This window comes from Nycticebus coucang, chromosome 9 (assembly GCF_027406575.1).
Source record: "Nycticebus coucang isolate mNycCou1 chromosome 9, mNycCou1.pri, whole genome shotgun sequence".
Lineage (NCBI taxonomy): Eukaryota > Metazoa > Chordata > Mammalia > Primates > Lorisidae > Nycticebus > Nycticebus coucang.
In genome coordinates this window covers 123,749,984-123,775,168 of record NC_069788.1, presented here as the reverse complement: position 1 = coordinate 123,775,168, position 25,185 = coordinate 123,749,984, and the positions used below count along the sequence as shown (strand labels likewise).

General features: G+C 42.0%; 1 protein-coding gene across 4 annotated transcripts in view; it reads right to left on the bottom strand.

Moving 5' to 3' along the window:
* The window catches only part of FBXO34 (F-box protein 34), a 110,373-nt gene that overhangs the window by 4,779 nt on the left and 80,409 nt on the right, over positions 1-25,185 (bottom strand). The window contains exon 3 of one of the 4 annotated variants that reach the window (XM_053601999.1): positions 18,359-18,476. The exons of 2 other annotated variants lie outside the window; for them this stretch is intronic. In XM_053601999.1, the coding sequence (XP_053457974.1) occupies positions 18,359-18,476 (118 nt within the window). The remainder of the gene's footprint in view (positions 1-18,358; positions 18,477-25,185) is intronic. One more of the 4 variants, XM_053602003.1, reaches the window with a different exon arrangement.

Below are 25,185 nucleotides of genomic sequence, written 5' to 3'. Positions count from 1 at the left end.
GTCCAGATTTAGAGAAACTGCAAAAGTCTGAATTTTAGCTGAAATCAGTGGTGATCTGAGAGGATATGATGCAGGGAACCAGGAACATGGGCTACAAAATTCATACAATTAAAACTTTAAACCTCCAACAGATCACACCAGGTGGTGGCACTTTCCCCATCCAGCAAACCCCACACACGGAGACAGAAATGGTTTCCATGGTGCCAATCTCTTCATCACAATTACATTTTGAGAGTTTGCTATGATATGGTCCCACTCTCCTGCAATGAAATGAACTGCAGCTCTATTAGCACCTAACATCTTGGGAGTCTCAGAAGGGCCTTTGTTAGAAAAATTAAGACAGCAGGGTCTACTAAATCAGAATTCTGGAACTGGGCCCAGAATCTGTTTTTAACTTTAGATTGGAATTTTAGGATGAAGTTTGAAAGGACTTCGGAGGTCACGTGTTCGATCCAATGTCAAGTGTCAGGGGCTCTAGATCTGGGCTGAGGTACTAGGCCACCAATAGGGGTAAGGTGGAACCATGACCCCGGTACCAGGTAGGGAAAGTCCAGTCACATGATTAAGATTTTTAAGGTACCCGAAACTAGCATTAACAGCCTCTCATTTTTTCCCCTACTAACCTGTACCCTACACATGTGCGTTTCCTTCTACCCATTTGTTACCTTAAATTTACACTCTGGGCTGGACACTACTGGTGCAGCTATGAGTAAGACAAAGAGACAGCAAAGTAGGCAGGTGCAGCAGAATGAAACCCAGGTCAGGACAGCACAGGCTGCTGAGGGTCCATGGAGGGAGTTGGAGGAGAGAGGGAAGACGTGTGGGTCCAGTGGGGGGAACAGCCATTAGCACCAGACCCAGACTTGAGGGTGTAGGAACAGGTCAGGAATGCCCTGATTTTCTAAATTAAGCCTTTAAGTCGTCAGAAATTCTAAAGCAGATGATGCTTTGGGAAAACTCAGATAGTTGAAAATAGAATCTGAACTAAGATGGTAAGAGTAGAGAGATGACAAGTAAATGAATTAATAAGAGTAACAAACAAGATTCTAACCACTGATTAAAAAATGGAAGATGATGGAGAGAAGTCGAGGACAGGCCCTCATCTCACAGCTTCACCAATTCGCAAAGGTGGCTGAACACATCCACAGCAGGGGAGGCAGAGCTGTTCGGCCAAGACATGTTGGGTTCAAGTGCTTATAAGACAGAAATAGCCACAGTCCAGCTGGCTCAGATCTGATCAAGAGGAAAGGAAGAAACCAGTTGTCATAGAAACAACTCAATGAGGAAAAAGTTTTCTGGATTACAAGTCCTTTTTTTTTCAAGATTTTCCACAATGAGCATGTATTACTTTTATATTCACAAAGAATACACACTCAAGGAGCAGTCACTGCAGACTCTGCAGCAAGGTCAAAAAAAGAAGTGTGTCCAGTTGGCACTACTGACCCCTGGTGCAGATGAGAAGGCGTGGTGCCTGTGGAGGTTGACTGGAGAAGCACAGAGAGTGCTAAGATCTTACTACACTTAGCTGTGAAGGAAACTCTGCATACACACCTGTTATCTAAATCCTTTCTGGGAATTCCATGAGATATAACTCAGCACAACCTAAGAAACTTTATTCCAGGCTTGGTGCCCGTAGCACAGTGGTTACAGCGCCAGCCACATACACTGAAGGTGGAGGGTTCAAACCCGGCCCGGGCCAGGTAAACAACTGCAATAAAAATAGCCAGGCGTTGTGGCAAGTGCCTGTAGTCCCAGCTACTTGGGAGGCTGAGGCAAGAGAATAGCTTAAGCCCGAGAGTTTGAGGTGGCTGTGAGCTGTGATGCCATAGCACTCTACCGTGGGCAACAGAGTGAAACTCTGAAAAAAAAAGAAAGAAAAGGAAAATTTACTCAGTGAAGGCCAAAGTCCTGCTTTCCATGAGTCAGTGTTTCTTTTGGACTCATCATGTCTAATTTCAGCTCAAAGCTGGCAAAACTCTCACCTAAAGTTGGTGTATAATTCGAAACCAAAACCATGAAAGATACCTGAACTGTGCTCTATTAAAAAAAAGTGCACAGATAAATCCCAAAGCCTAAAGAGTCACAGTGCCTCTTGTCAGCAGAGGAGCAGACTTGACTACAAGCACTCAACAGGCCATGCGTGGCTAGAACAGGAGAAAGGCTGGGATTTCTCTTGGTGCTAATAGGAAGCCGTCATCAAAGGCAGATGCAGGGTGTCCTTTCTTGTTAGTCTCCAGCCCTGCCTATCAAAACAAGTTAGAAGATAAGACATTTCCTGTTTCTGCTTCAGTTAAAGACAAGAACACTAATTCCAAAAAGGAGTCATTTATTAATATAACAGCCATTGTTTATAAAAATCAGAGGAATAAGAATAGCATATGAAGGACCCTTCCCCACTATACCTTCAGAAAAAAAACGTATACAGTAAATAGATTCATCATTTCCTTAAAGAAAACATAAACGCTTCTAGAAACCATCTTTTTTTGTTGTTGCTGAGACAGGCTCACATTTGTCGCCCTTGGTAGAGGGCCATGGTGTGTCATAAGCCTCAAATTCTTGGCCTCAAGAGATTCTCTTGCCTCAGCCTCCCAAGTAGCTGGGACTACAGGCGCTGGTCACAAGGCCCGGCTATTTTTAGAGATGCGGTCTCACTCTTGCTCAGGCTGGTCCCAGAAATGATCTTATGAAAGATTTCTTCACTGCAACATTATACAAATGATTAGCAACTTCAGCAAAGTACGGTATGTATATATGATGAAATCCTTGCTTGGTTTTTGTTGAAATCTGTGATTCTACTAGGAAGAAGTGGAAGTAAAATGTTAAAGCCCCCAGCTACGTTGTGGTAAAATTAAGATTACAATTAGATAGGGGCGGCACCTGTGACTCAGTGAGTAGGGCACTGGCCCCATATGCCAAGGGTGGCGGGTTCAAACCAGCCTCGGCCAAACTGCAACAAAAAAATAGCCGGGCGTTGTGGTGGGCGCCTGTAGTTCCAGCTGCTTGGGCAGCTGAGGCAAGAGAATCGCATAAGCCCAAGAGTTAGAGGTTGCTGTGAGCCGTGTGACGCCACGGCACTCTACCGAGAGCGATACAGTGAGACTCTGTCTCTACAAAGAAAAAAAAAAAGATTACAATTAGATAGAAAATTGTGGGAGAGAGCAAGATGGCGGCCGAGTAACAGCTTCCTTGCATCTGGGCACCATGACTCTGGGGAGATAAGACTCCAGGTATCTCTGGCTGGTGGGATCTGCCTATCATCATCCCTGTGAGGATACAGGGAGTCAGCGAGAGACTTCTGGAACCCAAGAGAAGGACTAAAACAGTGGAAAACCGGCAAGTGGTCACGTGTGTTCCATGGGTCTAAACCCGCCCGCAACTGTAAGTTCAGTAAAAAAATAAATAAAATAGTAAACCATTGGCCAGACTCACAAGAAATAGAAAAGTAAAATCTCTAGTAACCTCAATCAGAAATGATAAAGGGGAAATAACAACTGATCCCACAGAGATACAAGAGATCATCTCTGAATACTACCAGAAACTCTATGTCCAGAAATTTGACAGTGTGAAAGAAATGGATCAATATTTGGACTCACACCCTCTCCCTAGACTTAGCCAGGAAGAAATAGAGCTCCTGAACAGACCAATTTCAAGCACTGAGATCAAAGAAACAATAAAAAATCTTCCAACCAAAAAATGCCCTGGTCCAGATGGCTTCACACCAGAATTCTATCAAACCTTCAAGGAGCAGCTTATTCTTGTACTGCAGAAATTATTCCAAAAAATTGAGGAAGAAGGAATCTTCCCCAACACATTCTATGTAGCAAACATCACCCTGATACCAAAACCAGGAAAAGACCCAAACAAAAAGGAGAATTTCAGACCAATCTCACTCATGAATATAGATGGCAAAAATTCTCAACAAAATCCTAGCCAATAGATTACAGCTCATCATCAAAAAAGTCATTCATCATGATCAAGTAGGCTTTATCCCAGGGATGCAAGGCTGGTTTAACATACGTAAGTCCATAAACATTATCCACCATATTAACAGAGGGAAAAATAAAGATCATATGATCCTCTCAATAGATGCAGAAAAAGCATTTGATAAAATCCAGCATCCTTTTCTAATTAGAACACTGAAGAGTATAGGCTTAGGTGGCACATTTCTAAAACTGATTGAAGCTATATATGACAAACCCACAGCTAATATTTTACTGAATGGAGTAAAACTGAAAGCTTTTCCTCTTAGAACTGGAACCAGATAAGGTTGTCCTCTGTCCCCTTTACTATTCAACACAGTGCTGGAAGTTCTAGCCAATACAATTAGGCAAGACAAGGAAATAAAGGGAATCCAAATGGGAGCAGAGGTGGTCAAACTCTCCGTCTTTGCTAACAACATGATCTTATACTTAGAGAATCCCAAAGACTCAACCACAAGACTCCTAGAAGTCATCAAAAAATACAGTAATGTTTCAGGATATAAAATCAATGTCCACAAGTCAGTAGCCTTTGTATACACCACTAACAGTTAAGATGAGAAGCTAATTAACTCCCTTCACCACAGTTTCAAAGAAAATGAAATACCTAGGAATATACCTAACGAAGGAGGTGAAGGACCTCTATAAAGAAAATTATGAAATCCTAAAAAAGGAAATAGCAGAGGATATTAACAAATGGAAGAACATACCATGCTCATGGATGGGAAGAATCAATATTGTTAAAATGTCTATACTTCCCAAAACAATCTACCTATTCAATGCCATTCCTATCAAAATACCAACATCGTACTTTCAAGATTTGGAAAAAATGATTCTGCGTTTTGTATGGAACCAGAAAAAACCCCATATAGCTAAGGCAGTTCTTAGTAATAAAGCTGGGGGCATCAGCATACCAGATTTTAGTCTGTACTACAAAGCCATAGTGGTCAAGACAGCATGGTACTGGCACAAAAATAGAGACATAGACACTTGGAATCAAATTGAAAACCAAGAAATGAAACTAACATCTTACAACCACCTAATCTCCGATAAACCAAACAAGAACATACCTTGGGGGAAAGACTCCCTATTCAATAAATGGTGTTGAGAGAACTGGATGTCTACATGTAAAAAACTGAAACTGGACCCACCCACACCTTTCCCCACTCACAAAAATTGATTCAAGATGGATAAAGGACTTAAATTTAAGGCATGAAACAATAAAAATCCTCAAAGAAAGCACAGGAAAAACACTGGAAGACCTTGGCCTGGGGAAAGACTTCATGAAGAAGGCTGCCATGGCAATTGCAACAACAAAAAAAATAAACAAATGGGACTTCATCAAACTGAAAAGCTTCTGTACAGCTAAGGAGACAATAACCAAAGCAAAGAGACAACCTACACAATGGGAAAGGATATTTGCGTATTTTCAATTAGACAATAGCTTGATAACTAGGATCTATAGAGAACTCAAATTAATCCACATGAAAAAAGCCAACAATCCCATATATCAGTGGGCAAGAGACATGAATAGAACCCTCTCTAAAGATGACAGACGAATGGCTAACAAACATGAAAAAATGTTCATCATCTCTATATATTAGAGAAATGCAAATCAAAACCACCCTGAGGTACCAACTAACCCCAGTGAGAATGGCCCACATCACAAAATCTCAAAACTGCAGATGCTGGCGTGGATGTGGAGAGAAGGGAACACTTTTACACTGCTGGTGGGACTGCAAACTAGTACAACCTTTCTGGAAGGAAGTATGGAGAAACCTCAAAGCACTCAAGCTAGACCTCCCATTTGATCCTGCAATCCCATTACTGGGCATCTACCCAGAAGGAAAAAAATCCTTTTATCATAAGGACACTTGTACTAGACTGTTTGTTGCAGCTCAATTTACAATCGCCAAAATGTGGAAACAGCCTAAATGCCCACCAACCCAGGAATGGATTAACAAGCTGTGGTATATGTATACCATGGAACACTATTCAGCTATTAAAAAAAATGGAGACTTTACATCCTTCGTATTAACCTGGATGGAAGTGGAAGACATTATTCTTAGTAAAGCATCACAAGAATGGAGAAGCATGAATCCTATGTATTCAATTTTGATATGAGGACAATTAATGACAATTAAGGTTATGGGGGGGGAGGAAAAGCAGAAAGAGGGACGGAGGGAGAGGGGTGGGGCCTTGGTGTGTGTCACACTTTATAGGGGCAAGACATGATTGCAAGAGGGACTTTACCTAACAATTGCAATCAGTGTAACCTGGCTTATTGTACCCTCAATGAATCCCCAACAATAAAAAAAAAAAAAAGAAAAGAAAATTGTGTCTCCTGAATCTATACTTTTCCCCATTACAAAAGAAGGCATATCAAAAACCTAGGTTCAATTATGACACACATAAAATTAAAGAGCTTTTTCTTTCAAATTAGGTCACCTTTTAAGTGCATGTTAAACCTACAGAACTATGATGCATAAAAGTAGACATATCACATTCATATATGCCACACACATCTAAAAGTTTGTAAAAGCTGCTTTCATGGGCTCCGTGCCTGTGGCTCAAGCAGCTAAGGCGCCAGCCACATACACCTGAGCTGGAGGGTTCGAATCCAGGCCAGGCCTGCCAAACAACAATGACAACTGCAACAACAACAAAAATATAGCTGGGCACTGTGGCGGGCGCCTGCATTCCCAGCTACTTGGGAGGTGGAGCCAGGAGAATCGCTGGAGCCCAGGAGTTGGAGGTTGCTGTGAGCTCTGATGCTATGGCAACTCTACCCAGGGTGACAACTTGAGGCTCTGTTCCCCCGCCCCCCCCAAAAAACTGCTTCCATGGCTATTTCACTGGAAAAAGTGCCAAAACCAGGAGGGTGTGGATATAGGCAAAGAGGAACAGGGCTCTCACCTCCCCTAATATGCCTTTGAGCAGCAACAGAAACCTCTCAGAACTCCTTAAAAAATAAGAACAAAAGCAACTATGGATTAGAAAAGATAGTATTTCTCTAACTTAGCTCCAAATTATTGGAGGATGACTTTTTCAGAGAGGGAGTTCACACTTTTTCTTTCTAAGACATAATGTCTACCTCTATCGCCCTGGGTAGAGTGCTGCAGTGCGGTCCCAGCTCACAGCAACCTCAAACTGCTGGGCTCAAGTCATCCTCCTGCCTCTGCCTCCTGATCTGCTTGCTCATGGCACAGAGAGCCCAGCTAATTTTTTTTTTTTTTTCTGAGACAGAGTCTCACTATGTTGCTGTCAGTAGAGTGCCATGGCATCACAGCTCACAGTAACCTCAAATTCTTGGGCTTAAGTGATTCTCTTGCTTCAGCCTACCAAGTAGCTGGGACTATAGGCATCCAACCATAACACCGGCTATTTTGTTGCAGTTGTCGTTGAGCTGGCCCAGGCCAGGTTTGAATCCACCAGCCTCAGTGTCTCTGGCCGGCGCTGTAACCACTGTGACACCTGCTGAGCTAGCCCAGCTAATTTTTTAAAAACCTTTTCTTTTTATTTAAGAGATGGAGTCTTGGCCAGGTGTGGTGGCTCAGGCCTGGGATCCTAGGAGGCTGAGGCAGAGGACTGCTTGAATCCAGGAGTTTGAGGTTGCTATGAGCTAGCCTGATTGCCATAGCACTCTAGCCTGGGCAACGGAGTGTGACTATGTTAAAAAAGAGAGAGAAAGGGCGGCACCTGTGGCTCAGTGAACAGGGCGCCGGCCCCATATGCCGAGGGTGGCGGGTTCAAACCCAGCCCCGGCCAAACTGCAACAAAAAAATAGCCGGGCGTTGTGGCGGGCGCCTGTAGTCCCAGCTACTCGGGAGGCTGAGGCAGGAGAATCGCCTAAGCCCAGGAGTTGGAGGTTGCGTGAGCTGTGTGATGCCGTGGCACTCTACCGAGGGCAATAAAGTGAAACTCTGTCTCTACAAAAAAAAAAAAAAAGAGAGAGAAAGAGAGAGATGGGGTCTGGCTCTGTTGCCCAGGCTTCCATTTTTGTTTTTAGGGAATATTTGCTACAGCCTTTTCATGGAACCTCTGAATTCTGCCTCAGGAAGGTTGGGTGGTTGATAGTGCACAATAGAAAAATCCTTTATCATCTGTGAGTAGACACAAAGTAATACATCCACAATACAAAAATAATCAATCATCAGGCACCAAGGGGCCCACACTGGAAAGGTTACCTAGTGAAGAATATACTGGGGTTGTGTGCTTGTCTTATCCCTCTTGTAAACTATCCCTTAAGCACATGGAGGGACTTTCATCTTTGCAAACCCACAGCCATTCCACAGATTTTGACTAAACCTAAATTCCTAAAGCCATATATCAGAGGCAAGGGTTTATAACCAGGTATACAGAACACCTAATTGCAAGGTTAAAATCGGAGCTTTTAAAACCAGCTTCACATGAATCCAGATTCTGAGGGAGAAAAAAAGTCAGGAGATTAGAGGAGTCCTTACAAGTCCTGCTCTAAGAAAATGCCTTGAACGTGAGCACATACTACTTGACACAGTTGTAATCAAAATGTGTATACAATATTGTGCTTTTTATCACAAGTATTTTCCATGTTATGGTCTTCAAACCCATCTGTAAATGTGTAAATTCAGAATGAATTTAACCACGGACATTATAATATAACATCTTCATAGATATACAGTCTCTTATGCATTTAAAGGTATCCTTACAAATCCTTGCAAAAGATTTCCAGAAATGGAATTCCTGAGTCTGAGTAGACAGTGCTAATCTTCACTGCTAACAGCAAGACTGGTAGTTTTATGGCCAGGGTTTTGTTTAATGTGGAGAATTGTTTTTCTGCCCAAGGAAAGAAACCAAGAAATCAAGCTAGACTTAAAAGGTATACATAAGTGATAACACTTTGTTTTTGTTCTAGAACAATAGCTCTAACACCTCTCAAACCTTTACTATGTACCAGGCACTATTCTAAGCTTAACACCCACAAAAATCCTTAGAAGTGAAGACTCTCATCTCCTACTGTACATGAGACCAAAGCAGAGGTAGGTTAAGAGCCTTGCAAAGACCACAGGGCAGCATGGCGGAGTCTGGACACGCAGTGATCAGGAACCACAGTGAGAAAGTGCAGTGAGGAAGGAACACAGAGGGGTCATGGAGGGGGACCCCTCAGCCAGCTCACCCTCAAGTAATAAAAGGACTGGGGCTGGGCGGCACCTGTGGCTCAGTCAGTAGGGTGCCGGCCCCATATACCGAGGGTGGCGGGTTCAAACCCGGCCCCGGCCAAACTGCAACAAAAAAAATAGCCGGGCGTTGTGGCGGGCGCTTGTAGTCCCAGCTGCTCTGGAGGCTGAGGCAAGAGAATCGCTTAAGCCCAGGAGTTGGAGGTTGCTGTGAGCTGTGTGATGCCATGGCACTCTACCGAGGGCGATAAAGTGAGACTCTGTCTCTACAAAAAAAAAAAAAAAGGACTGGGGCTATGGATTCAATTTTGGATACCTCAAGTTTGATACTGAAGGAGCTAAGGAAATTTTACTCCAAAATATGAGTGCCCGAAATAAAGAATTATTTCAAATTGAAGGCCAAAGTCAAGAAACACTGGAGGTGGCCCTCCTCCCATCTGCACACACTGCACTGGCCTGACCAGAGAATCAAAGGGGACAACTGAGTCCGCTTCCCCCTTCCTTAGGAATGAGGGTCGGGAATATAGGTGGACCTGGCCCAAATCATCTAGGTCATAAACACCTGTCTCCTGGGTTACTCTATAAATCAATCTATCTCTCCCCATCCGTTTGTCCTCCCTAGCAACTGTACTCCCTATACTCCACAGCGTCTCCTCCCCTCTGAAAGGCCTCTATAAAGATGTCTGAACTCCTCTGGAATATTATCACTCTGTGATTTCTCCCAGGTGCATGAGAAATTCTTTCTTTATAATCTGCTTTAATTTGTGAGTTTATCTTTTGGTGAACTTTTAGGGAAAAGAAAAGGGCAAGATTCCCCCCTACCCTTGCAATACCTTAGTTAAAATTAATTCATTCATTTATCAAACATTTACGTTCCCTTTTAAGCGCCAGGCACTGGGCTAGGCCCCAGGGCTTCAGCATGAACAAACTACAGGCATTTCTACCCTCAAGTAAACTTGAGAAATACACAGTAATCCCTCTTTTGTTCATTTCCAAATCTAAAACTTCCCAATGAATTGAAATAAACTTAGTGATAAAAGCAGACCTCATTACAAACATTCAAATTTTGTTTTTGGTAAAGAAAAACTTCAAAACTTAATTATGAGACAGAATGGAACAGAGGAGTGAGAACTGATGACATTATGAAAGAATGAAGTGTTGCCGCCCAGCCAAGTGCTTCTCCTCCAGAGGAAGACATGTCCAGAGACAGCAGGGTTCACAGAAGAGAACAGGTTTGTTCTGCAAAGTGCTAAGCAGGGAGAAGGAGCATTCTCTCAAATCCACCTCCCCAAGAAATGGGGGACAGCATATCAAAGACAGTTTGGTGGGCAGAGGGGTGGGCAATCAGGGTCTGCTGATTGGCTAGTTTGGGGGTAGAATCATCAGTCTTTGGGTGTGGGCCACTGTCTGGGTGGGTCAGTTACCGGGATGCCGTTCCTTAGGTGGAGGGACCAAGACCAGCTGGGTTAGTTCCTTGGTTTGCAGGGGTCTATCAGTCCACTGGAATGCAGGACCCGGAAGGTATCTCTAAAACTACCCCCAGGTTCCAAACAGGTGATGGTATTTATGGAGAAAAGTTAAAAATCTTTACAGCTACCACCTGTGCTGTCTAGAGTAGCAATTACAGACAAGCAAACAAGGAGACAGTGGGGGGTTATCCAGTAAAGGAGGGGACAGGGGGTGTTATCAGGTAGACGAGGGGACAGTGGCTACCTATCACTGTTTTAGCTAGGCCTGCTCCTTCACAGAGTTTTGGGGGCCCTTGCTCTAGCTTCTGCCTCATATCCCTTTACCAATTTGTAAGGGTGGTTTCAAAAGTTAGAATATACCAAATATACCTCTCTACACGATGGAGAATACACTGAGACTACTGCAGTGCCAATTTACAAAAATTAGTCAAAATAGAACAAGAAAAAGAACAGAAGAGGGGCGGTGCCTGTGGCTCAGTGAGTGGGGTGCCGGCCCCATATACCAAGGGTGGTGGGTTCGGACCCAGCCCCGGCCAAACTGCAACAAAAAAATAGCCAGGCATTGTGGTGGGCGCCTGTAGTCCCAGCTGCTCGGGAGGCTGAGGCAGGAGAATCGCTTAAGCCCAAGAGCTGGAGGTTTGCTGTGAGCCATGTGATGCCATGGCACTCTACCGAGGGCAGTAAAGTGAAACTCTGTCTCTACAAAAAAAAAAAAAAAAAAGAACAGAAGAGAATGATATTAAAATAGGCAAATGAGAAACTGTAAAATGCTAAACAATTAATAAAAGAGTAACACCAGGAATTAACATTTGTTATATCTAGATTTTCTAGGTCCTGTCAACTGTTTTGGATAGTGGACCATGTGAGGCTGGGGCCACGAGAAGCAGTCACCTTCCTATACTTTTATCACTCAACTGCTACTTTATCATGAGTGTATTTAAGTCACTAAAGCATACCAAAAGTACCACACATAACAAAAATTTATTTCTCACATTTCCAAAGGCTGGAAGTCCAAGATGAAGCTACTGCAGGTCTAGTTTCTCCCCCAGGCCTCTCCTGGGAAGATGGCCCTTTGCTCATTAAGTCCTTACACTCCACCTTCCTTGGTGCACAAATGCCCCTCATGCCTCTTTTGTATTCTCCAACTTCATTCAAATTGACCAATGAGAAAGGTACCCATGGGCTGGCACTTTTTTTTTTTTGCAGTTTTTGGCTGGGGCTGGGTTTGAACCTGCCAACTCCGGCATATAGGGCCAGTGCCCTACTCTTTTGAGCCACAGGCGCCGCCCTAGGCTGGCACTTTTTGACTGGGGATAAAAAGATGAATGAGCCATTCAGGGAGCACAGCCATTTTGGATTCTTCTGTGCCACCCCTCGCTGACTGGCTGAAGTAAAGCCGCTCATTTAAACAAGGTGTTCTTTCTCTCCACTGGGCCTTGTCTTCCTGCAACAAGGACACAGACCAGATTGGACTGGGGCTCACCCTAACAGCCCCATTCTAATTTAATCATCTCTTTGAAGACCTTTTCTCCAAATTCTGTTGAATTCCAGGTGATTAGATCAGTGATTTTCAACTGCGAAAAAGTTTAAGACCAATAATTCAATTATTTTCAAGAGAAGTTCAAAACACAGCAAGTATGTATTTTTTTATTCTCTTTTTTTGATCAACATAAGAAGTTTAACTATAGGTTCAAGTGTGCCCTGAGATTTAAAAAAAAAAAAAAAAATGGTTGAAAAAAACACTGGACTAGAGGTTAGGGCTTCAACATATGAATTGGGGAAGGGGCCAAAATTCAACCCAAAACTATGAAGTAAATGTAAGAACTTTGCTAGTTAAGTTTGCTGTTTCTGTTTGGATCTGAGCACTCCATAATCCAAGTCAGTACAAGAGAATGCCCAAGTGACTCAAAAGCTCACTACTCCAGTAATAAAACTAAAGTGGATAATCTAACTTACTGCAGAAATGTCTGGAAAGGGGGAATATTATCATTCCTATTAATGAAAATCTCCTTTATACAAAGTACAGTGCTTATTAACCTTTTTTTCCCAGTCAGCAAATACTCTAAAATTTTCATAAGGAAACAGCACTCATCTACAAAGTCCAACATTATTGTCTCAGGACATTCAAAATCCCTCCTCTAAAGCTTGTCAGGCTCCCTGCAGTCAGGTTGAAGAGCACTAGTCTAAGGGGCCACTTACTACGTGGGTCGTTATGAAAATTGAGATACATAAAAATCAAGACATATAAAATCTGCACAGATAGAAACAAGCCTCCCAGCAACTCTGATAACCCAAGCCAGTTGAAACCTGCACAGGTGAGTCAAAAAGGACACCATTGGCTGTGTTTCTTGGAAGCAAAATAATAGACCATAACAGAGCTGTTTCAAAACTTTGCCATGACCCACATATCTAAATTTAAAACTAAGTCTGTTGAACAATGGAACAAAATACAAATTGAGATTACCTTGAAAAATATAGGATGGGCCTGGCATGGTGGCTCACACCTATAATCCCAGCACTCTGGCAGGTCAAGGTGGGAGGATCCCTTGAGCTCAGGAGTTTGAGACCAGCCTGAGCAAGAGAAAGACCTCCTCTCTACTAAAAATAGAAAAACTAGCCGGGCATAGAAGTGGGTGCCAGTAGTCTAGCTACTCAGGAGGCTGAGGCAAGGGGATGGCTTGAGCCCAAGACTTGGAGGTTGCTGTGAGCTGTGATGCCACAGTACTCTACCCAGGGTGACAGAGTAACAAAACGAAATTTTTTTAAAACAGTGAGGGTTATCACTCTAGCTTTGTGTTGGATCCAAGACAGAACAGTACCAAAATGAAGCACTAGAAAATGGAACTCCTGGCTCGGTGCCTGTAGCTCAAGCGGCTAGGGCGCCAGCTACATACACCAGAGCTGGCGGGTTTGAATCCAGCCCGGGCCTGCCAAACAACAATGACAACTACAACCAAAAAATAGCCAGCACTATGGCGGGCTCCTGTAGTCCCAGCTACTTGGGAGGCTGAGGCAAGAGAATCGCTTAAGCCCAAGAGTTGAGGTTGCTGTGAGCTGTGAAGCTACAGCACTCTACTGAGGGTGACAGATTGAGACTGTCTCAAAAAAAAATAAAAGAAAGAAAACTCCTATTCCTTAAAAGGATTTGTCACACCGTGCTTTTTTATTCTTTCAGATTAATATGAGGTTACAAATGATTACTTTATACTGTTTGCATTTGTTAGGAAAAGTCCAAGTTGCACTTCAGTACTTCACCCAGGAAGCGTGCCACATGCCCTATGCTGTACCCGTCAGGTGGGAGCTTACTGAGCCCCTCCCCACTTCTTGAATTTGTGTTTTTCTCTCATGTGGGTCTGTACTTGTTCATCAACTAGTTTCTAAATTAGTATTGAGTACATGTTTCTCCATTCTTGAACTACTTTACTAAGGAGAATGTTCTCCAGTTCTATCCAGGCAAATAAAAAAGATGTAAAGTCTCCATCTTTTTATGGCTGAGTAGTATCCCATGGTATACGTACACCACAGTTTAATAATCCATTCATGGGTTGATGGGTACTTGGGTCGTTTCCACACCTTTGCAATTGTGAACCGAGCTGGGATAAACATTCAAGGGCAAATATCTTTATGGCAAAATGATTTTTTTTTTATTCTAGGTAGAAGCCTAGTAGTAGAATTACAGGATCAAATGGTAAGTCTAATTTGAGTTGAGGCTTCTCCATAGTTCTTTCCACATAGGCTGTATTATTTTGCAGTCACACCAACAGTGCATAAGTGTTCCCTTACCTCTGCACCCTCACCAGCATCTGCAGCTTTGGGACTTTGTGATGTGGGCCCTTCTCACTGGGGTTAGGTTCTGATTTGCATTTCTCTGATGATTAGGGGACAATGAGCATTTTTCATATGTTTTTGGCCATCCTTCTGTCTTCTTGGGAGAAGGTTCTGTTCATTCATCTTGCCCAGTGAGTGATTAACTGGGTTGTTTGAGTTTTTTGGTTGATTTGCTTGACCTATAGATTCTGGTTATTGGCCCTTTGTCAGCCTTGTAACATTTGAGTATCTTTTCCCATTCTGAAGGTTGTCTATTTAGTTTATTTATTGCATCCTTAGCTGTGCAGAAGCTTTTAAGCTTGATCAGGTCCCATTTGTTTATTTTTAGTTTATTTAATTTTTTTTAGAGACAGTCTCACTTTGTCGCCCTGGCATCACAGCTCACAGCAACCTCTAGCTCTTGGGCTTAGGCAATTCTCTTTCCTCAGCCTCCCAAGTAGCTGGGACTATAGGCTCCCACCACAAAGCCTAGCTATTTTTTTGTTGCAGTTTGGCCGGGGCCGGGTTCAAACCCACCACCCTCGCTATATGGGGCCAGCATCCTACTCACTGAGCCACAGGCGTTGCCCCCATTTGTTTATTTTTGATGTTGATGAAATTGCCAATGGGGTCTTTTTCATAAATCTTTCTCCAGGCCTATATCATTGAGACTTTTCCCCCACATTTTCTTCTAGAGGTTTTTTTGGGTTTTTTTGTAGAGACAGAGTCTCACTTTATTGCCCTCAGTAGAGTGCCGTGGCATCACACAGCTCACAGCAACCTCCAACTCCTGGGCCTAGGCAATTCTCTTGCTTCAGCCTCCAGAGTAGCTGGGACCACAGGCGCCTGCCACAATGCCTTGATATTTTTTTGTTGCAGTTTGGCCGGGACCGGGTTTGAACCCACCACCCTATGGGGCTGGCTCCCTACCCACTGAGCAACAGGCACCACCCTCTTCTAGAGTTTTTATCATTTCGTGTCTTATATTTAAATCTTTTATCTTGCATGAGCCAATTTTTCTAAGTGGTAAGAAGTCTTTTACACATACATGGCTAACCAGTTCTCCCAGCAAATAGGGATTTCTTTCCCCCATCCTTCTGTTTGGTTTATCAAAGATCAGATGGCAACATGAGGGTGTTTCCACTGTCACACCATCATTTTCAAAAATGTTACTTTAAAAATAACTTGAAGATCCACCTGACAAACTGCTGAGAAACAAACCTTATTTCCTGATCTATTGCTTTGTCTTATATGTCCATTTATGGCTTATATGTCCAAAAGTACAAGTGCATTTTGAAAGGGAACTCAGAAAATCCCCCAAAGAAATGTGAAAATCAGGTTTATTCAATTGGAGATACTGTGAAAGTGAAGAATCAACTCAATCTTGCTTAGGTTTGGGTATTAAGAGGGAAATCTGCTCACCGCAAGAGCACTAACCTTGAACAACATCTGAAGTGAATAAAGAAAAAAGGGAACAAAAATGGGTGAAGGGACAAAAGTTAAGTATCTAGTTACCTTTAGATTTGCGGAAGAAAATCTCCCCTATTAACCCCACCACAGATATTCTTATGAACTTCATTAAGCTGAGCAAACTACCATCTTCAGCTACTCGCTTTAAATGAAATACTTATGAAGAGAATGAGTTTTTTTCTTAAACGTATTAATTCTTCCCAGAAACAAAATATCATATTATAAACATTAATAGAAGACTATTTAGAAGGTCCTCAAAAAGACCAAGTGGGTCCCAGACCTCATACTCCAATATAAAACGCAGCAGTTATAAAATGAGACTTTACTGTAAATCAAAAAATGCACACAGATTATTTTCCAAACCTCCCTTTTACAATTTTAACCCCCCAATACTCAATTTTGAAACAAAAGTCTTCAATAAATAATACCAAATCCAACTATACTAAGCAGACATATTTTAGACTATTATTTCTTGATTCCAAATCAAACCTTTAAGAAACAACTTTAAGGCTCGGCGCCTGTAACACAATGGTTACGGCGCCAGCCACATACACCAAGGGTGACAGGTTCGAGCCCGCCCTGGCCCAGCTAAACAACTTCAACAATAACAAAAAAATAGCCAGGCATTGTGGCGGGTGCCTGTACTCCCAGCTACTTGGGAGGCTGAGGCAAAAGAACTGCTTAAGCCCAAGAGTTTGAGGTTGCTGTGAGCTATGGTGCCACAGCACTCTACAGAGGGCAACATAGTAAGACTCTGGGGGTAGGGGTGGGGGGAGGAACAACTTTATGAAAGTTAAGCACATCAATTCATGTTTTGGTGGGGGGGTTTTTGTTTGCTTTTTATGAGACAGTGTCTCACTTTGTCACCCTCAGTAGATGCCCTGTGTGGCATCACAGCTCACAGCAACCTCAAAGTCTTGGGCTCAAGCCATCCCCTTGCCTCAGCCTTCCGAGCAGCTGAGACTACAGGCACCTGCCACAACACCCAGCTATTTTCAGAGACAAGGTCTGGCTCTGGTTCAGGCTGGTCTTGAACATGTGAGCTCAGGCAATTCACCCGCCTCAGCCTCCAGAGTGCTAGGATTATAGGTGTGAGCCACCCACCCAGCCTGTACATCAATTCATTTTTAAAAACTTTAACAGAAGCAGGTCAGACTTTAAAACAGCTATTTGTAACATTATACAATTAAGGAAGTGTACAGTAATTTGAGCACATACTAATCCTTAATTATTATTTCCAGCTGGGAAGTAACTGCCAGTAAGCACTCTGAAACAACCTCCTGATTAGAGTAACTTCAGGGGCCCGACATCATTCTGCAGTAACCAACTACCCAATGTACTGTACTGCATGTCTCAACACCAAATCGTGTACTGTATTTTAACACACTGCTATGATGTACTAATTAAAAACATACTTAAAGCCATTAAATTCCTTAAATTTTATTTCCTGATAGGTTTTACCTATCAGGAACAATAGGTGATAAGTGAAAAAAATGAAAGTAGATACGACCATTTTGCAACTTCCACTAAATTAATGGATCTAGGCATTGATCATTAGTAGCTGCTAACATCCTAAAACTGAAACACAGACATTACATGCCTCCTAATGGGGTGGGAGAGACGCTTACTTAAAAAAAAAAAACAACATCAATTCTAACTTGCTAGATACTTGAAGGCGTGTCCAAGCTGCAGCCCACAGGCCTCATGCTGATTTTGTGAGGACTTTTTTTGCTTATGTGTGGCGCTGGATATCATGAAAAATATGCACAGCCTTTCATTTTGCTAATCAGCTTTTGGTAGTGTTTGCTTTGGGTACAGCCCAAGACAACTCTTATTCCTCCAATGTACTGCAGGAAAGAAAAAAGGTTGGACAACCCTGCTAGAGTGAGCTAAAACTTCACATAAAACACAAGAGACAGAGAACTATGTGAAACCACATCTGAGGGATACAAAATAACAAAATGTAGATTGTGGAAAATTACAGAACAAAAAAACCCTGGTTTCATCAAAACAAAGTCCAATTGAGAGAGAGAGACTGACTTTTATATACGACTCTTGAGAGACCCATCAACCAAATGCACCATCAATGAATCTTGAGTAAGACAGATTGTAAAAAATTAACACATGTGTAAACTTTTTTTCCATTTCTGGAAAAGTTCTCAAAATATGTGCTTGCATTTTTAATTCCTGATCTCCTAGAGCTCCATCCTGAAATACTTCTAGATTAAATAGCATGATGTCAAGAATTTCCTTCAAAATAATATAAGGAAAGAAATGGTTAGATGTATAGAACAGACAAGACTGAAAGTGAGCCGAGAAATTGTTGAAGTTGTATGGTGGCTAAGCGAGGGTTTATTACCACTCTTTCTGTACACAGCTAGATTTTCCCATAATTACCAGTTTTAAAAAAGGAGAAATAAATGGAAGCATTTGGAAAACTGTGGGTGAATTAGCCTTAAAATGTTCATTATGCACAAACCGTGTGGAGCTGCACATCTTCAGATCTGGAATTAGGTGAGTGTGGATTTCAGTGGCTCCCTGGGGAGGCAGCTCTGTAGGAACTTCAGGCCTAGGCCCTGTGATGCAGATGTTCCTTCCTGGTTCAAACAACAGGCACCAAGGTTAAGTTCTTGCCCTACTCCACACCCATTACTGAAAACTGAACAGGAAATAAATCAGAAAGCAAGTAAAAAAAGATGAAAAAAAAAAAAAAAGACAAACACATGGGAAGCCAAACAATAAAAAAGAACTAGAAAGTAATAGTAGTCAAGACCATATCAATCCAAGTCTTAATTAAATGCAGGTGACTTTCAACCCTCACTCGACAACCTCAATGATTAGTCTGGTTAGTACCTGAATTGGCCTTGTATTAAGTGCACTTAACTTTCACAACTTTAAATAAAGACATATATAAATTGAACATTTAAATAAATGCATGGGGAGAAAGGGGAAGGAGAGGATGGGTAAATTCACATCTACAGGGTACAGTGCACACTACCTGAGTGAAGGGCAACTTTGACTCAACCTGTACAAAAACAAAGCATGTAAATAAAACATGCTTCTGAAATTTAAAAAAATGCACAGGGCCAGGGAGGTGGCTCACGCCTGTAATCCTAACACTCAGAGAAGCCAAGGTGGGTGGATCGCCTGAGCTCACAGGTTTAAGACCAGCCTGAGCCAGAGCAAGACCCGCCCCCCCCAACCTCTAAAAATAGCCAGGCATTGTGGTAGGCGCCTATAGTCCCACATACTCAGGGGGCTGAGGCAAGAGGACTGCTTGAGCCCAAGAGTTGGAGCCAAGAGTTGATGACATAGCACTCTACCAAGGGTGACAGAGTGAGACACTGTCTCAAATAAATAAATATAAAAGTATGCACGAGATATTTTTGCCATTTAAAGACACCTCATTGTAAATCCTTTTATAACAAGAGCAGTCAACCTCCCCACATTCACCCATGGGCAAGGGAAAAATGACAGTTGTTAATTTCAAAATTTTTATTTATGATGTAGCCATTAATATATTTTGAACATTTACCATGTAGCTATATACTATCTAAAGAGTTTCATTATGCATGAGGTCTCATAATTAAGTTTTCAAACTCATCCTAGAAAAACTGCTGCATGGGCGGTGCCTGTGGCTCAGTGGGTAGGGTACCAGCTCCATATACTGAGGGTGGCGGGTTCGAACCCGGCCCCGGCCAAACTGCAACAACAACAACAAAAATAGCCAGGCATTCTGGCGGGCACCTGTAGTCCCAGTTACTCGGGAAGCTGAGGCAAGAGAATCATCTAAGCCCAGAAGTTGGAGGTTGCTGTGACTTGTGACGCCACAGCACTCTACCAAGGGTGATAGAGTGAGACGAAAGGAAAGGGAAAGGGAAAGGAAAGGAAGAAAGAAAGAGAAGAAGTGCTACACACTTCATTGCTGAATATCACTTCAGTAACCTGAAATGCTCCCCGTAGGACACTACACACCAACTCTAGCACATCGCCCACCAGTCAAAGCAATTTTGGAACTCTTTTTCTGGAATGACCATCAGAGCTGTCACCATATAGCACACAAAAACATGCAACAACAATAACGAACACCACTCAGCGAGACACTGTCACACATCTATACATACACAGCTGTGAGACACGGATACACCAAGGTTATGAAACCTCACCAAGTTGGTTTGTACAGTGCTGTGCAAACTGTAAGTGTGTAAGTGTGTGGTGACAAATCTGTGAACTTAATTGACAGACTTCACATAATGACAGCTCTGATGGTCATTCCAGAAAAACAGTTCCAAAACTGCTTTGAAGAGTTAGGAGCTAGCATTAGTGGATAGCTTCCACTTTGATGGTGACCATAGTGATATTTAGCAATTTAGTATGTAGCGCTTTTTCTAGGATAAGTTTGTGATCTTAATTGTCCAACCCTATACATGTATGTATTAATTTCATTTTCTGGACAACTCTGTGAAATACAACTATTACACAAACATGAAAACCGACCAATTAAAATGTAATCAGTATGTATGTGTGTGTGTGTGTGTGTGTGTATTTATATATATTTTGCAGTTTTTGGCGGGGGCCGGGTTTGATCCCACCACCTCCGGTATATGGGCCTACTCCTTTGAACCACAGGTGCAGCCCAATGTAATAAGTATTTTTAAATGATCAGCCATAGAGAGGGCAGTTCATCTTAGAGCACTAAGCTGCTGGGTCATTTTTTAAAATGAGCATTAATAGCAGAATTTTAAATAAAGCTGTGTGTGTACATACTGTACACACATACACATAATGAACAGTCACAAGAGTTGCCTGAAAGACACAAAATCAGTTGTAGAGAGTGATTCCTAATTACAAGTACAATATATTTATGATTGTATTTTCTTTTCTTCTTTTTAGAAACAGAGTCTCATTTTGTCACCCTCGGTGGAGTGCCGTAGTGCCACAGCTCACAGCAACCTCCAGCTCTTGGACTTAGGTGATTCTCTTGCCTCAGCCTCCCAAGTAGCTGGGATTACAGGTGCCTGCCACAATGCCCATCTATTTTTTTTTTTTTGTTTAAGTTTGGCCAGGGCCGGCGCCCTACTCACTGAGCCATAGGCGCTGCCCATATGATTTTATTTTCTAAACCCTTTAATCCCAGCAGTTCTGTTTTCTAAAAGGAAACATAACTGACAGAAATTAAGTTACTTCAAGTTCATTTTAACAGAACTGTTTCTCTTTGCGCAAGAAAGATCAAAGATAACTGATCATACATAGATCCAAACTGAACAAAAAGCCAAAGGAAAGCACTGCATACCATAAACTTCTTAAGGACAAGGTCCTAGTTTAATACTATCACAGATCCACACAGGATCATGCACAGAACACTTCATGAGACGCACTTTTTCATGGAAAGTAAACACTAGGAACAACCCTACCAGGCATTTTAGTCTCTCATATCTTCATTAATCCAGTCTTCAAACAAGGGGGAATAAGAGAACACCTGCCCTTCATTGTCACTCAAGCCACTGCGATCGACAAGCAGGCCACTGCATTCCCTCGGTCCAACTCTCCCTCCCACAAGGTTTGCTTTACCATAAAACTGCCTCTCTCCTCTACAGGCCCCACCACCCTCTCAGTCACCAAAAGTTGGTAACTTACTATAGCAATGGTCAATCTTTTTTGGACATCAAACTCTTTTCAGCATCTTTTCAGCAACTTCAGGTCCAAGTTCTTTGCCCCCCAAAATGCCAAAGTGCACACATAAATGATTTTGACAGGATTGAAGGGAATCTCAGAGCTCCTCCTCCATTTTGCCCTTCACATTCACAGTGGCCCATTCCTGTCGATTTGAACTTTCTTTTCTAACTTTTAACAATTTCCAGCACTTCCACTGGAACTACTAAATCCATTTACCCTATACTGGGCCTCACCTTATCCAGGTCTCATCCACGGCCCCCCACCCCCATCAATGTTACTGAACGGCTACTGTAGATCCAGTGAAGTCCAGCTTATTTATCTCCAAGGTCAGGGTAATCTTACTCTCTTCGGTATTCTTCACAGAGCATGCCGCACAGTAATGGGTACATGGCAAGCATTCCTTAGAGTAAATCAGTGTCAAACCTAAGGAATGAAATCAGCCAATCATCAAGGATCTCTTACGCAGACCACTGTAAGACTATGACCAATTGATACTTGAGTTGCTCAGAAGTTGATGAATTACTCAACCTCTCTTGCTGTGTCTCACACCTGCTTTCTCAGAAAGGAAAAGTAGAGAAACAGAGGACACTCCCAGGGGTCCTCAAACTGCAGCCCGCAGGCCACGTGAGGCGGTGTGATTGTATCTGTTCCCGTTTTGTTTTTTTACTTCAAAATAAGATACGTACAGTGTGCATAGGAATTTGTTCATAGTTTTCTTTTTAAACTATAGTCTGGCCCTCCAACGGTCTGAGGGCCAATGAACTGGCCCCGTTTAAAAAGTTTGAGGACCCCTGAGAGGACACTCAACTTTGGTTACTTTTCTGCAAAGCAAGAAGTTTCACTTGAGGAGCAGCTTTCTTCCAGAACTCCGGTTACCTAAAACATCCCTATCCTACGTCAGATTTTAAAGAAAACCCTACTCACCAGACACGTGTAAACAAACACTTCCACCATAGTTGTTTAACTTAATACTGTCAGTTTCACCAGAGTGAAACCAACTTTGATGTTGCTAATAACCTCCAGGACAGAGCCATCAGGCACTCAGGCACTCAGCTAGGAGTGAGGCGGCCTCCTCTCATTTTCAAAGTACCAAACCATATCCTCTAAATACTAAAATACACAGACTGAATCCCAACGAGAAACACTGTCAAATCTCCCTATGATTACTTACTATACTAAACACAGCTGCCTAGGGTTATGTTTATATAAAATTAAAACAAACAAAAAACTATCAACAATAACAAAACTTCTGACAGACTCCTACCCACCCAAACCAGAAAGGAAGAGGACGCCAATAAGCTTAAAAATACTTTTATCTCGCCTGTGATCCCAGCACTCTGGGAGGCTGAGGCCAGTGGACTGCCTAAGCTCACAGGTTCCACACCAGACTTAGCTACAGCGAGACCCCATCTCTAAAAACAGCTGGGCGTTGTGTTGGGCACTTGGGAGGCTGAGGCAAGAGAATCACTTAAGTCCAAGGTTTTGAAGTTGCTGTGAGCTATGATGCCACAGCACTCTACCAAAGGTGACAAAGTGAGACTGTCTCAACAAACAAACAAAAAACAAAACTAAACAATACCAGAGACAAAAAAGAGGCTAACTTGTGTTACCTGGGGTTTTATAAAGAGGTGACAGCACTAGGCCAAAGCTCACATTCAAGTAGACCTTTTAAAAATAAGTTCATTCAGTGTTTTACATAACAACACATTTAAAGAGAATAACATTTACTATACATGATTTTTTCTACTATGAGTGGCATTCACAGGTGAGAACTGACACCTACAGACATGATTTGATCAAGGCAAAATGGAAGTCAAACAACATGTGAACAAAAGGTTACAGCAGCAGTTCAAATGGAGAGTACTGGTGAGGTTGAGTTATCACAGTACCTTTAAAAAATGACAAACGCAGGGCCAGGTGAGGTGACTCACACCTGTAATCCTAGCACTCTGGGAGGCCGAGGTGGAAGACTTGCCTGAGCTCAGGAGTTTGAGACCAGTCTGAGCAAGAGGTGTCCCCACTAAAAAATAAGAAAACTAACAGGGCATTATGGCAGATGTCTATAATCCCAGCTGCTTAGGAAGCTGAGGCATGAGGATCGTTTGTGTCCAAGAGTTTGAGGTTGCTGTGAGCTATTATGACACATAGCACTCAATCCCAGGGCACAGAGTGTGACTCTGTCTCAAAAAACAAAACAAACAACAACAACAAAAAAAAATACACAAAAGAATCTATAGAGGGTGTGTGTCATGTCAGCATTTATATTGCATGCATCAATTTGGTTGGCTTCCCAAACTTTAGACAAATTAACATCAAAAAACAATGAAACAGTATATGTATTATACTTTTATTTGCTCTTTATAGCTGGATACATGTTTAACTACATTATAACATAATATAAAAATTAGAAAATCATATCTACATTGAAGGACCTCAATACATTTCTTCCTTTGAATAGAGTTCATACCTTACTCAAATTTACAAAATACTAACATTGAGCAGAAATTATTCAACGCAGGAGAGGATGAGAGGAGCATAGGAAAAGCTGTTAATATCTGTATCCCACCAAGATTTAACCACCACCACTAAGAGGGCAGAGATCTCCAGGCCAGCCTTCAAACTACCCAGTGAGGCCTAAAGAGATCAGGGTGTTAGAAGCCCAATCTTTAACCTGGATGAATTTTCTTCGATTTATACAAATCCCACAGTTAGGGAGCGAAATTATCGATCAGATCTTTTACTCACTGAGTATTTGTTAAGCATCCACTATGTACCAAGCACAACAGTGAACAGAGTACAAAAACACTCTCTCCTCTTCAAGTTTATGTTTATTAACAAGGTACACAGTATCTACAATGCCACTAGCTCTGCAGGGAAGGAGAGCAAGTGCATGTGTGCTATACATAAATGACACATTTAGGCGTAAGATTTCAGAAAGCTATCTGTCAAGCAGATCACTAAACAAAACTTTCTGTAAAGTACATAAAATCCATAAAAAGAACACAGTGTAAATGTTCAACTCTAGAAATGGAGTGAGAGCATCAGGATAATACACAGAAACAAAATAGCACAAAAAACAATGTGATTCCAGTGTATTCTCAAACCATTCCTGAAATACTCAAATAGATTTTGAAACAATTTTAGAAGACTGACTATGTAAACCTGAAAATATTTAAAAGAGAAAGAACACCCAAGAAATCAGGTTAAAAAAATCAGTAGACAAGTTAGTTTTAAGCCACTCTCTGTTAAGCAACTGATTGTGTATTTCCCAAGTTTACAATACGAAAGTCAAATCTAAACGAAAAAAGAAAAATGACATCATGGCTTTCTGAGGCAATTCAGCCCTAAATTACCTGCATGATTACAGGAAACACACAAATCTGAAACTGCACATAAATGCCTTCCACAGGCTCTCATTTGTGAAGATACGGGGAAAGGGATAGAACACCAGTTAGTCAGAGAAACAAAAAAAAGGAAAGTCCAGCATTTAAAAAAAGTCATCTTTGATTGAAATTAATATAAAAATGAAGGTTAGCCCCAGAGCAAAGAAAAACTGCTGAAATAAACATTTTTCCTAGCATAGAACTAGAAATAGAGGAATAAACAGGCTCAAGAGACTACGAGAATAAT